At 38.9% G+C, this 15,067-nt stretch overlaps 1 protein-coding gene across 4 annotated transcripts in view; it reads right to left on the bottom strand.

Annotated features, from left to right (window-relative positions):
* Positions 1-15,067, bottom strand: part of LOC126236820 (zinc finger protein ZFP2-like) — a 96,474-nt gene that overhangs the window by 59,233 nt on the left and 22,174 nt on the right. For all 4 annotated transcript variants that reach the window (XM_049946416.1, XM_049946415.1, XM_049946417.1 and 1 more), the window contains 3 exons: positions 10,383-10,445; positions 6,422-6,484; positions 2,487-2,593 (listed from right to left, as the gene is read on the bottom strand). In XM_049946416.1, the coding sequence (XP_049802373.1) occupies positions 2,487-2,593; positions 6,422-6,484; positions 10,383-10,445 (233 nt within the window). The remainder of the gene's footprint in view (positions 1-2,486; positions 2,594-6,421; positions 6,485-10,382; positions 10,446-15,067) is intronic.

The raw sequence follows: 15,067 nt of genomic DNA on the forward strand, positions 1-15,067 counted from the left end.
TTTCCCCCCTGAAAATACTTCACTGGCACCCTGGGACTTAGGTCCCACTGTGTAATAATGCAAAAGGACTGTAAACACAACCTGTGGAATACTTCTGACTGCATGACATTTTAAAACTGTTATATAGTGAGTGTTTCATTCAAATAGATAAATTAGAACACCATGTCAATTCAATTAATACTATTTGTTTTGGGTGATTTATTAGCTAACAGAAATTTACCCAAGCTCACGTAGCTTTCTAATAATCTGCTCCTCTCCAACAGTCAAGAAATGGGCAGCTTAATTCAACTGTCGCCATAATTCTCTTTACATGATCTATATGCAGGATGACACAAAACTGCAAACAGAGATGAAAATATCCAGAAAGTACAATCGGTGATTAAAGGTATGAAACAGCTGCCACTATAGGCAGTGGTACATTTTACACAAACAATTAGCTTTTAGAAAGCTTTGCACAAGTTGCAGGCTGGCAGGTTTGTTACTGTACATGGGATGTGATTCAACCACTTCATGACAGAAGCAAATCAGTAGTCAAAGATAGTGTGACCACAAATGGAAAAGGCAAAGCCAGTTTCATCTGCCAGAAAGATTACATAACTTGATGGAAGTGGAACATCCATACTATTTATGAGAGTCGCCAACATCTGACTTCTATTTGGTCCTACATCAAAATAAATCTTTTGGGAAAAATATTTTGAGTCCAGTGAACACACTGTGGTAGCTGTAACTCCATATAATGGAACGTTGCATAGTGAGCATAATTCATTTCAAAATCTTGCTCTTAGTGTGAAACACTCATTAAGCGAAACAATTTATCCCATATAAATTAATGTAAAATAAAGTATACTACTTTTCTGCATTTTGTAAAGAGCACAATTTAATATTTCTGAACCTTCAAAACAAGCTGTCTATATTTAGACTTTAAATCTTATTAAGAACTGACTGTATACTGGGGTCATTTTTCGCAGATAGTACTTCATTATAGTCAACTGCATCATCTGCAACAAGTCTGAGGTTGCTATTGATATAATCTGACAGATCACTAATACAGAACATCAATGGAAAAGCATCCCCATGCACTCTGTGGGGCATTTCGGAATTAATTTTTACAGCTGTTGATGACTTTCCACTCAACATGCTGTGTCCTCCCTACCAAGAAATCCTAAACTCAATCACAAATTTTGTTTGCTGTGACACTTTAATTGTATTATGCTTTTCTGTAACTGTGCAAGAACTTCGTACCCTCCAGAGCTACTTTCCAACAAGTCTTTATATCAACCAGTCATCTGAAGTGACTATTTTATCAGTATGTTATGTGGAAAATAAGATACAAAATACACTTACAGATTTTTTAAAATGAGGTCTATATGTATTTCCCTGTGTTACCACATTAATTCTTCATCATTAATTGAAGAAACTACTGAACAAAGACAATTTGATCTTCTTTCTGGGTGCTTCCATAAAATCAAAAGAGCGTGTTGAATTTATATGTGACTTATAAACGAAAACAGTAAAACTTCTCATGGTAGGGGTTCACAGTCATGTTGTATTTTTTTTAAAGGACACCATACTTGCTGTTGACTGTAGAAATTATTTATTTCACAATTGCAATTTCAGTCTTTGGGGATTTTCTCCGAACTGCAAAAGATTTTTGCTTCAGTATATGTCGGAGGATTTTAAGTCTGATACTCTAAAGCAAAATCTTATGAAGTACAATTTGAAAATGGCCCAAAGGCCAAAATTGCAACTGTGAAATAATTTTTACAGTCAATGGTGAAAAGTCACACACACACACACACACACACACACACACACACACACACACAACTTCAGAGTAACTGAGCTAAAAAGCTACTTAAGAAAAATATATTCGTGTCCCAAATATTAACTAAAACTGTGATTCATCAGACCTTCCTTCAACTTAAAGCAAGAGAATCAAGTGTTTGGTAGTGGTCACTGAAATACAGATACACTATTTAGTTAGGGGTAGAGGCTGTTACCAACTCCTAACTTTGTATCTGTTGTTTGGTAACCCTTTTAAACCAATGAAGGAGAGGTCACATGAAATACGGTTAATAAGCTGTTATTTTTACAAGAAGATTGTATTAGTAGATAACGTACTAGTAGATAACAACTGTTTGCCTGAGAAAAACCAAAGAGAAGTGTAACACAATCACACATTTGATATAGTATTTGCGAGATCATTCCAGAACATTCAAGACGAAAGATGACAAAAATCATATTAATAGTGACGAAGTGGCCCACTTGGATATCATCAATGGGTACCTAATTCTGAAATTATTGACCAACATCATGTACATAATTAGATGCTTATTGCGGCACAGCTGAAGATGCAGTTCATTGGCTAATGCTGTATATTATGTTTTCCAACACCGTAGAGGTAAAAGTGTATCAAATAGAAATGCTAAAAATATGCTTTATCCCTTGTTTTTCAAAGTTTCACAAAAACATTGTTAGAAATTTACCTTTCTCTAGAATGAGCAAAGCTGCTTTCTTTCTGCTCATTATCAGTTTGGTTTTGCTTATGGCATAATGGTTGCAACTGATCCTGCTGCTGCGGTTGTACTGCTTCCTGAAATAACAAAATACAAAGTACATAAACATAAGATAAAAGTTTTTGTAAATGCACAGGCATTGTATATACAAAGAGTTTTCAACATTCTGCAAGTAAATTCCAAACAGTATCTATCAAGAATTTTCTTACTGAAGCAACAGCATACATTAACAAAGTAAAAATGAAAAATAAAAAAAAATAAAAAAAAGAATTTTCCGTCTGCTTCCAACGAAGTGAACAAATTGTCTTGAATGAATGTGGGTTTGGGTTTGTTGAACGGTGCCTTGCTCAGGAATAAGCAATGAGTCAAATACTGTCAGCACCATAGCATCATTCACTGCACAATACACTGTCGATGTTACATGAAAGAATGTGATGACTTGTTCAGAATAGTGCATGTTCAGTTTTGAAAACAGTACATTTAGAGATGCAAAGGTGTGACAATTTTTGAATGGGTCTGGAACTCTTGGAAAATACATGGTCCTACCAACAAGAATTGCAAACAAGTGTAACATAAAGAAACATTTTTCTTCTCTATCTTATTGATCCTGACTAACATCCAACATGTTTAACACTGGTCTGGAAGCAGGAATACACTTTTTTTTTTTTTTTTTTTTTTTTTTTTCGTGATATGAGTCCCTGGTCTTATGCTGTTGAATCAATGGAAAAAGATTACCACTGACTTCAGATGCAAAATGAGCTGGAATAAGTAAATATTCTCGTACAACTGCGAGCTGTGATAAAATACAAGTTCACTGTTGTGCCAAGAATAAATATAACTTAGCAAGTAACAATGGAGAAATAATAAAGCTGCACCCAAAATAGCCAAGTTTGTTTACTTTTATCAAAATACCCAATTTTTTGAAGAGATTTTTGTGGGATATTCTTGAATTAAGGACATACATCATTCTTATATCATGTTTCTATGTTCCGAAAATACTATCCTGGAACATTAATTTCCCCAGAAAATGACGTGATAACTCATTAGTAAATGGAAATATGCAGAGTAAGCTACTTTCATCATTTTTTAAATTGCCTGTGGTAACAATCATGCCTCCTGCAAACATAGCTGAACCAAGGCACTTCATTAATTCTTAGTAGTGGATTTTCCAACTGAACTTGTGATCTATCTGTAGTTCCAAAAAATTAAAACTTCCTACTTCTTGAATTTCGTTGTTTGAGGTAATTATTTTTATGGCTTGTTTAGTTCTACGAGATGTATGTAATGAATCTTGAAATACAATGATAATCCACTTGCCTTGAACCAGCTGTTGATGTTTTCGAATATTTCATTAGGAGCCTGGTACTATTTTTGATTCACAAACTTCTATGATCTGCAAAACATACAAAATTTGCGTAGTCTGAAACTACAAGTGGAAGATCATATTTGTATGTCAGAAACAACAGCACCCCAAATCAAACACCATGGTACACCATATCTGAGTGCCTCAAATTCTGAGAGCATATCATTAGGTGATTAACATGGAAGTGACACACGTTGTTTTCTGCCATTCTTATAAGATAAAAACCACAAACATGTGCCTACTATACTGTAACATTTTAACTTTTGTACTAGGACATCACGGTCAACACAAACAAAAGCCTTAGCCATGTCGCAAAATATTCCTAATGGTAGTAATTTTTTTATTTATTGATTCTATAAGGGGCGTTCAAAAAGAAAAGAACCGGAGGCATAATTACAGAAACCAGTACCTGTATCTCAGAAGTACTGACACTGGCTGCTGAGACACTTGTCCCACTGCGACACAAGGTGGTGAATGACTGTCTCATAAAATTCCCGGGGCTGCAATTTTAACCAGTTCCGCACATACAGCTGGACGTCGTCGTCAGAGGTGAATCGTTTGCCCCTCAGAGCCTTTTTAAGGTCACCAAAAATGGCATAATCACAGGGAGAGCGGTCAGGACTATACCATAGGTAGCCAAGAACCTCCCATTTGAATTTCTACAGAAGTGTATTGGCTGTATGAGGCTTTGCATTGTCGAAGTGATGACACCATGACTCTTCTCCAGCCACCACTCATTCCAGGAACACATTCCCTTCCCGAGTATAGCACTGCAGATGAGCAAATTGAGCACACACTTTGTGCATGTGCAGTCATTCCTCCATGATGGTGTGAACTCTTCCGATGCTCAATCTGACCACAGCAGCTATGGCTTTCACTGCCACTTGGCAATTCTGGGTAACGAGTGCATCCTCCAGCTGGATGATGTCATCGGTAATGCAGTGTGGTGCTCCAGACCATGCATCATTGGCTAACGACACCCGTCCTTCCCTGAAGCCCTTGTGCTATGCCTTGACCCTTGCAAGGGACACGCAGTGTTTGTCGTACACTTGTGACATTCGTCGATGAATGTCCATTCCTCCTACTCCTCCTTCCGCTGTCAGAAAACGAACAATACATCTTTGCTCTTCTTTTGACGCCTCCATGTCAATGTTTGCAATGCGATTGGCAGCGCTGGATGATTGATGCATGCTGCTGCTAACTTCCACACCTCGTTACACACACCAAGATACTACCCTCCTGTCTCCGGTTTACACATTCCAGACTCCGGCTCCTTTTTTTTAATGCCCCTTATAATATATCACCTGCTGAGTTAACAGTCCTTTTTGGAATCCAAACTGTTTTTGACGAAGTATGTTTCCTCGAAGTCTTTCACAGCGCATTGTCTGAATAAAATCTTCCCTGTTTTCAAGGTGTGTCAACTCGAATAAAACACTTGTGCTTTCTACGGTTACTTCAGTCATCATCATGAGTAAAACCCACTGACTGCTTGGGTATGGTTTTCCACTTATACAGGCATAACTGCAGCCTCTGGCACCAATCACAGAGGGCCGAAACAATGCATGCATGAAAGGCAAGTTGAGCAGCTTATGGCAACTCTGGCCCAACTCGGGACCGAGTGTCATCACGTGGCACCAGGGGTTGGCACCAAATTTGAAACTGCAGCCCCTACCTTCCTAAAAACATCAAACATCTGTCTGATTTCTTTGGATATCCAAAGCCCGCCCGCACTTCCTACTAAGTGTGTACCCCTGGTCCATTTTAAAATTTTAGTTGTTTATTCTATATCTCAGCTAACTCCTTTTTAACGGAATCCCAATATGTTGATGCTTGAGCCAAGACTATCATCTCTTAAAACTGTATTTTGTGTCCACTGTCCAGGCAATCCTCTGCTATGGCCTAATTGTCATGCTCCCTTTATTTAATACATTGTTTGTGCTCTGTACAACACTGCAACTGTGTGAACAGTCTGACCTACATAGAACTGTTGCATTCGCAAGGGGCATAATACACACCAGACACACGAAGAGCAATGTTGCCTTTAAAAGGGCACAGAATAACTCATTTCTTGCGAGGCAGGCTGGAACACTGGTCTCAGTTCATGCCTCTGCAGCACACAACTTGCTGCTTGTTGCCCCACGGTATGGAAGGAAAGCAGCTGGCATGGCATCCTCTGCTAACTCACGAGGCATCCTTCACACTGGTATTTGAAAGTGTTATTGTCTCCCTTGTGTGTGTGTGTGTGTGTGTGTGTTGTATTCTACATGGATCTTGCATTTAACACACACAAAGTTTGCCTAAGAACTTAGTATTTCCTTCTATGACACTGTCATAAGACCATGTATTTACAGTCAATGTTGCTGAAAATGTAGCCTTAGGAAAGTGATCAGTAATTTGTAATCAAGCTACAATGAATCAGTTTTCTAGTCACAGACAATTTCATTTACATTGTTTACTCTACAATTAGCTATATAGAACTTTTTATCAGACATTTGGCATTAATTGTCAAGCACACCTTTTTTCTAATAAATCCAGAACATACCTTTTCTTTCTTTGGAGCATCAGTGGACTGAAGCCTCGTAAGGCCGCTAGTTGACAAGCAACCCTACAACAGAAACAAAGCTTTTTGAACTGCATTCTATGTATGTGATAAGGAGAAAATAACACTACATGCAGTTACAAGGTCATCATATCAGTGTGTCTATGTAAAAGAAAATATAAATACATACAGCAAGTATTTACAAACATTCTTATCATATAATACCACAAAGAGAGAAAAATATGTTACATGAACACTTCAGGCAGTAGAAACTAGTACTAGATTTGTTACAATTTAAGTTATTTAAAATACAAGGCAGTTAATTTAACTACCATTAAGTTGATTTATCTTCAAACAAGTAAAACATTCAAGGAAAACATTTTTACAAATACTGGTAATTTAGAAGCTATATCCATGGTGGCAATCTTGACAAGAGTACTGTACCAGGAGTAAAATATAGCTGCAAATAGCTTTAATTACATGCTTATTTTACAGGTCAAGTCTGCACAAAAAATTAATAGTTTTCGACCTGCACTAGGTACTCCACACTTATCTTCTGCAGCAATGCCACTTTTCACGAATGCTGGGCAGAATAAAGCTGAGCACCCACAGCGACTAATTAGGTAGCCAAACAACCAACTGGGACTATCCAGAGGCTGCCTGCAAATGGCACACTTTTGACTTCAATCTTGAAATAATGAATACAGGCACATGCCAGTTTTCAATATTTATCAGGGTTGACAAGAAAGTAATAGCAGCAGTTTAAATGGACAATGAGATGTCAGTGTATTTATACTGTTTGTGCATGCCACTGCTGAGGTGTGGAAAACTGAATGCAACTGTTGACATGAGTGATCACAAAATGAAAAGTCTGATATTGAGCCGATCTAAAGAAATATTAATCTAAGTATTGTATAACAAAATTCATAAGATGGAGAAGTTTGTGGCTATGACACACTACTGCACATTTAAGCAGCAAGGTTGTTCAGTGTGTGTTGTACCTAGTACATAAAACTCCCAATTTGACTCACCGTGCTCACACATACAAGACAGATGGTGAAAATGAGCTGTTTGCTGCTGTCACGAAGTTACCCCTCAAGGTAGAGCTGTCCTGTCAAATTGCATAGCAAACCATGAAAAATACGAGCAAAATTGTAGCAAACTATAGCTCGTCATATTACTGAAGTGCAACAGTGCACTGGTGTGCAGTAGCTGGTTTGCACTTGGACAGATATCGTAATGACGAACATGCACGCTGCTTATTATTCCTGGTGTTTATTAAATGTGAATGGGTACTGACATACAAAAACCCCTATTCAGTTGAATGAATGATTTCTCCATGCAGCAATGCAACCAAACATATTACAACATAAATTTAATAAAATGGTGGTGATGCCTGTAGTGTTGTACAACTAAGAGACAGCATTTCTGTATCATGCCTTATTTGCAATTGAAACTGTCACCCACCTACTGCTTTTTTTATGCACACCGTGACTACTCCACTGCGAATGAAGCAGTGCGATTTTGATCTCTGGATGAAAGAAACCCCCCAAATCCTCTATTCTGGTATACGCTCCTAAATACACTTATCAGCCAGAGCACTATGACCACCTGCCTAACAGCCAGTATGACCACCATTTCAGTAATAGTTGTCAATGTAGTGGTGTTAACATTGGCAGCTGCATGGGTTGTTGGCTGCAGAGGCCCATCGTTAGGAGTGTTCAGTGCATTGTGTGTTCTGACACATTTGTACTCTGCACGGCATTAAAGTCTGATGTTAGTTCCACCACATGCTGCCGACTGTCCTGTTTTACCAGTCTGCCTAGACTACAACGTCCAATACCTGGGATGTGGTTTCACCTTGGTTTTGTCACGTATTGAAGAAACACACCACACCACTCCTCAAACACCCTATAAGTTGTGCACTTTCCCAAATGCTTGTGCCGGGGGCCTTCAGTCAAAATCAGGCAGATCGCACACCTTCCCCATCTATGCAAGGACAGCATGCTCGCTGATACTACAAGCACTGTGCATGTGCCTGACTAGCTAGTAAGTCGATGGTCATAATGGTCTGGCTGATCAGTGTATGTGTAATATGGAGTGTATCAGATGACAGCAGAGAGAGAGAGAGAGAGAGAGAGAGAGAGAGAGAGAGTGTGTGTGTGTGTGTGTGTGTGTGTGTGTGTGTGTGTGTGCGCGCGCGTGCGCGCACCCGAATCTTAGTTAATTTGCCACTACTTTCTGTACTACCCTTGCAAAAAGAAGAGTGCACACAAACATGCGCAATGTCCTGGCAAGTGTCACAAAACATTTCGCAAAAAAGTAAGAGCCTAGACCAAGAGCAGAGCCATTACATGTTTAGCAGATGATCATTGATAGTGCTTGCCATTACATGTGATGGAAATGCAAGGGAACATGTCAGTAATTGGTTAAAAGTAGGCAATGAGAGTGCAGTGTGTTGAAGTGTTTCAGTGCCAAGAGTAGATGCGATTGCAAAAATAGTTATAGTAAAGTCTATATAAAGGCTGAATGCACAGTTTGTGTGTGTGTGTGTGTGTGTGTGTGGTGTGTGTGTGAGAGAGAGAGAGAGAGAGAGAGAGAGAGAGAGAGAGAGAGAGAGAGAGGGAGAGAGGGGGGGGTAAAATTTAGTAAAACTAAATTTGTGTCATATGATATAGAGCTGAAATGACAATGCAAACTAATGTGAGATGTATACAACTCATGATCACTGACTATCTTCTGAATAATTAATATTTTGGCTTACATAGCTGGCTTCCTGTCATGTCCCATTGACGGCTTTGCCAGCGAACTGGGCTATCAGCTGTAAACCTAATCCAGACCTTTGATCTCTGAAAACCAGTCTGTCACCACAATCTTCATTCGAAGCAGAAATAAAAACGTAAAAGCTTTGGTGGCAAAATTTTATGCAAATCATGAAAAACCTGTAAAGAATGCTGGTTGCTGTATTTTAATTTTAGTCACTTGAAATACACTGCCTCTCACTGACTACCAAAAACTTTTCTCTCATTTGCTACACAAAACTGACACATTACAAACATATGTTCCTTTAAGAAAAAGTACAATGGCTGGCACCAACCTTGATCTAGACTTCAACCACAGAAATGACTTACACAGACATTCATCAATATTTGTTACTAACATCTTGTGCAAAAACAGTTAATCACACATGAAAGGCTGAGAAACAAACAGCGTTATAGTATGTCTATACTGGAGGCAGACGTGCTATAAATATCTGTAATTTATGACAAATTGTAATCTTGAGACCCAAACATCTAACCAGTTAATAGCTACATTATGTTTATACAGGGTGTACATAAAGTCCAGGAACACTTTCAATTATTTATTGCACAAGAACCAAACATTGTACAAATATCATACATATGTCATTTTGAAGAGATTCCCTGAAAGTTTTCTCTCTTGTATACCACAACAGCGTAGTTTGGTAATCTGCTGATAGTCAGCGCTAGTCACAAACGTGGCGAGTTCAGGTGCGGAGCGAGCTTTCTGGAGTTTGACAAAAACACCAGATCTCACTCCGTGTAACTTTTTTCTGTGGGAACATATTAAAGATCTGGTGTATGTACTACCTCTATCATGTGATGAAGCAGAGCTCTAGGAGAAAATATGAGAAGTGAGTGCCACAGTCAATGATGCCATGCTGGGACATGTATGGCGAGAATTTGATCACCGTATTGACATCTGCCGGGTCACTCATGGTTCACATATCGAATGTTTGTAAAAAACACTTTCCTAGTTTCTCTTCAAAAGGCAATATGTATGACATCTGTACAATGTTTAGTTCTTGTGCAATAAATAACTGAAAGTGTTGCCGGACTTTACGTACACCCTTCATATACTCAGTCTGATCTTTGTATTAAATTTTATATAAAAAAGCATTATATTCTTAATGTAAAATACATTAAACAGAAAAAATAACACTTACAAACTCCTCTTTGATGCCATATGAATCTGCTAAGTTCTGAAGTGTTTCATCAGCTGAAGATTTCTGCAAAATAAAAGAAGAATATGCTGTGATCTCTCAAGTTTTCTTGACACAATTGATTAATAATGTGCTTAAGAGTGCTCTGCCGAGTTGTTGTTTCCATTTTACACAAGATATTTTGACAACTGACCCAGCTGACTTCAGGTGTTGCAAGTTTTACTGTTATGAGTACTACCTGGACTCCAACAGCAGAACTCACAGTACCTGAAGAAGGCAGTTGGGTCAGTCATCGAAATATTGAGCATAAAATGGAAACCACAACTCGGCACAGCACCCGGAAGCACAGCAGAGCACCCAGAAGCACACTATTAATTGAAAAATTTGTCATGTCTCACAATCTTTCATTAAACATATAGTACACAAAACATTATGATTTTTTTTTAGTTTGTCAACATAAAAAGCAACTGGAATGTACAGAGGCTAATTAGCCACTGAAAGAATGTGCAGAGTCTTCTACATGCAGAAAAAAAAAAACCAGTACCCACACAAGAAAAAATAGTTCGGCAATGGAAGTGGATATATATAACATGTGGAATGTTGTGGATATCCGAGAGAGAGAGAGAGAGAGAGAGAGAGAGAGAGAGAAGAAGAAGAAGAAGAAGAAGAAGAATGCAGAAAGCTGAAAAAGTACACCAAATGAATACAAATTATTGCTAGACACTTACATGAGATTACCTAAAAACAGAGGATTGCTAATAAAGAAAGAGGGTCATTAAATATAGCGAAAAACTGTTGCCATATATGAAAGGCTGGTCTCTCAACATGCAAGAAAAATTACTGAAGAAGTAAAAGCATGTCCACATGACAAAAGTGTGACCAGTAAGAATTATAGTAAACAAACAGAAAGAGCAAAAGAAGACACCAAAAGGCAAGTAACTGTATTAATGGAAAATTCAGATGGGAAAACTAAAATTGTTGGCCAGTATTTACACCTACACTGCCGATACATACATATTACAGGAGCAGTGACAACATTACCTTAGCTTTCAGAACTATTATTTCCTTCCTTGGGAAGCAGAGAAGGATAGGTTGGTAAAAGCTGAACAGGAAGGGCACTCACTCAGAACCAAGCAGGAGAGGGACTCTAGTGCCCAGAAGCAATGAAATAGAGAGGTCACGTTATGCTGAGGTTTTACTACAGAGGTGGCTCACTAACATCCTTACAGATAGGAGTAAATGCATAATCAGGCACATTTTGGATGGAGTAGGGGGACAGCTTCAGAATGTTTCGTTTTGTAGCTTCCTCTCTCTCTGCTGGGGAACAGTGTTGGTGTGCCTAATGGTAAACCACTTACTGCAGGTCTTCTTTGGTGGTCAACTAGGGCTCCACTTTCTATCGTGTATGCACACATCTGTGTATGAATAAATGAGACTGTTGGAGTGAGGTGAATGCAAGAAACATGATGCTGCAGGTGGCAAGGGTGGTCATCAGCCTTCTACTATACGTAATTTACAAGCAAGCGCCTTCATCCTTCATATTCACTGCTTCTCATTTCCTGCATCAACATTTTTCTTTCTTTTTTTCAACATACACTGCCTTTTAGGGTTGATGTAAAGGACATAAGAAACATGGAGGCCTAACAGCTATTAGCTGTTAGTTGTAGGGGAAGGATTAAGGGACCAAAGAATGAAGTCACCAGTTCCTCATTTGCAAAACCAATTCCTAGAAAACAGTGCTGTTAGCAAGGAGTAAAAGTCATTTACATGTTGCCATGGCATATGGGAAATAGTCGAGCAAAGACACCCAGAATACTGACAATGTTATGATTTTAAAAAAATGCAGGAAATATCGCAAGGGGCACCTAACACTTAATCAAGCACGTTTGTAGGCAGAGGGACAGAGACAGATACTAGAACCCCAAAGGGTTTGTATGTGTCAAAGACACAACCCTTTGCTCTGTGGCTGACTCTCAGTTGGCATGAGATGTTCATAAACAATAATATAACAAACATCCTACAAAGCACACAAAATGGAAGTCCATATAAGCCAAGAGCTTAACAAAATCAGAGATGGCTGTGAGAAATAATAAAATGAATACAAAAGGCATATGACCAGGCAGTCAAACTGGGCAGGCACAGTCAAGACCTACTGGAGCTCAAAATATTAGGGGGTTATTGGGGGGGGGGGGGGGGGCAGGAGGGAGGCACACCTCCCGTAACAGCCTAACACCCATCCCCAAGTATAGTTGAAACATTAACCCTCTAGCAGGTACAACATTATTTATAACACAGACTGGCGCAAGTGGTATACTCTTGTACACATGTCAAGAATAGCCCTGTTTATGTTGGCAAGGTAAACAAGTATGAAGAAGATCACAGTTTAATCTTAGTTTAACTGAACAACAATAAAACAGACTTACATTATAAGAACTAAATCACTGTTTAATTAAACAATAAGAAAATAAACTTTGATTATGTCACGCTGTTGCCATGTACATGTGTTACCCCACATTAATGACTCACTCAAAGCATTAAACAGCAATTTTGCATCATATCCTAACCAAATGCTTATATGATTGTTAATTATCTTATACACAACTGCCTCGTTGTGGGGTTGCGCTGCTAGATCAGAATCTGGGTAATTTTGCTGTTAGGATCATAATTTTTTTTCTCATCCAGTTCACTCTTTATTTTATATTACTGCTGCTCTCTTGGATGTATGACAACACAGCTTGCTGAGGCAATAATGAAGGAACAGATGCCAGCTCACAGTTGTAAAACACCAATAGAATGGTGCATGAAAATTATTTGTAATTCATGTACTTTACACATAGGTGCACACACACTCGAGGGTTAAAGCTGGAAATAAAAGGCACTCCCTCCAACTGCGTTTATCTGAATGCCTTAAGAAAGGCTGTGAGTCATTGTCATGTTGGGTGTGGACACTGTGTGAGGGTAGGGGTCATCTTATTGCTCAGGATAAAACCTAGTCAGAGTGTGTCTAATACGAAGTTGGGGTAATATGGAGGATTCTTTCTGGGACAAAGGGAAGAACAAATGCTACAGTGGTCTCCTTGATCATACACTGTTAGCTGGAAGGAGTAGCTGCAATGGATCAGAATGTCCGCACTGTGCTAGCAAGTTAGTGCCTGGCATCACCATTATCAATTTTGGCCATGTGGTCAATTTCCTGGATAAAGTGATCAGGTAGCTCATTCTCAAGGATTCCCATAGGGATAGGGATCCAGAAGAAAGAGACTTTGCATGCAGTACTGCTGAGACTAGAAAGATGGTCATCAAGGCTAAATGGCACTGCAAGATGGAGAGGTCAAAATCAATCAGTAGGTGCACTTGCTCACAGTCACTGAATACCAAAAGTAAGTTGCGAGTTTACTTCTTCATGGAACAGACAGCTCTAACAATAGCCACCAGTTTCACTGTGAAGATGCAACAGGTATATGGCAAACTGTATTGTTACTGGCCTTTAATGCATGTGAAAGTGTATTCCAATCATTTTGACATCTTTAGCACCATCAACTTCTCAGTATTCCCACAAAAAAGCAAGGATGCAACAACAGAATCTTGTGAACTGGATACATAGCAGAGGCTGCATATGAATCAGCCTGTGGGAACATTTCAGAAGTTAGATATGAAGTGCTATATGAGCGCTGATAGAAAGTACCGAAGCTGAAATCATTATCGGTACGGAAAGCTGGCTGAGGCCAGAGATAAATTCTGCCAAAATTTTTACAAAAGGCACAGACGGTGTTTAGAAGGGATAGATTGCATGCAACCAGTGGTGGCGTGTTTGTCACTGTTAGTAGTAGTTTATCCTGTAGTGAAATAGAAGTGGATACTTCTTGTGAATTATTATGGGTGGAGGTTATACTCAACAGCCGAGCTAGGTTAATAATTGGCTCCTTTTACCAACCTCCCGACTCAGCAGCATTAGTGGCAGAACAACTGAGTGAAAATCTTGAATCCATTTCACATAAATTCCCTCAGCATGTTATAGTCTTAGTTGGAGATTGCAATTTACCAGATATAGACTGGGACACTCAGATGTTTAGGACGGGTGGTAGGGACAGAGCATCGAGTGACATTATACTGTGTGCACTATCCGAAAATTACCTCGAGCAATTAAACAGAGAACCAACTCGTGGAGATAACATCTTGGACCTACTGATAACAAACAGACCCGAACTTTTCGACTCTGTAAGTGCAGAACAGGGAATCAGTGATCATAAGGCCGTTGCAGCATCTCTGAATATGCAAGTAAACAGGAATATAAAAAAAATGGAGGAAGGTTAATCTGTTTAGCAAGAGTAATAGGAGGCAGATTTCAGACTACCTAACAGATCAAAACGAAAATTTCTATTCCGACACTGACAATGGTGAGTGTTTATGGAAAAAGTTCAAGGCAATTACAAAATGTGTTTTAGACAGGTATGTGCCAAGTAAAACTGTGAAGGATGGGAAATCCCACCGTGGTTCAACAACAAATTTAGGAAACTACTGCAAAAGCAAAGAGAGCTTCACTGCAAGTTTAAATGCAGCCAAAACCTCTCAGACAAACAGAAGCTAAATGATGTCAAAGTTGGCGTAAGGAGGGCTATGGGTGAAGTGCTCAGTGAATTCGAAAGTAAAATTCTATGTACCGACTTGACAGAAAATTCTCGGAAGTT

The sequence above is a fragment of the Schistocerca nitens genome, chromosome 2 (assembly GCF_023898315.1).
Source record: "Schistocerca nitens isolate TAMUIC-IGC-003100 chromosome 2, iqSchNite1.1, whole genome shotgun sequence".
NCBI classification, from domain to species: Eukaryota; Metazoa; Arthropoda; class Insecta; order Orthoptera; family Acrididae; genus Schistocerca; species Schistocerca nitens.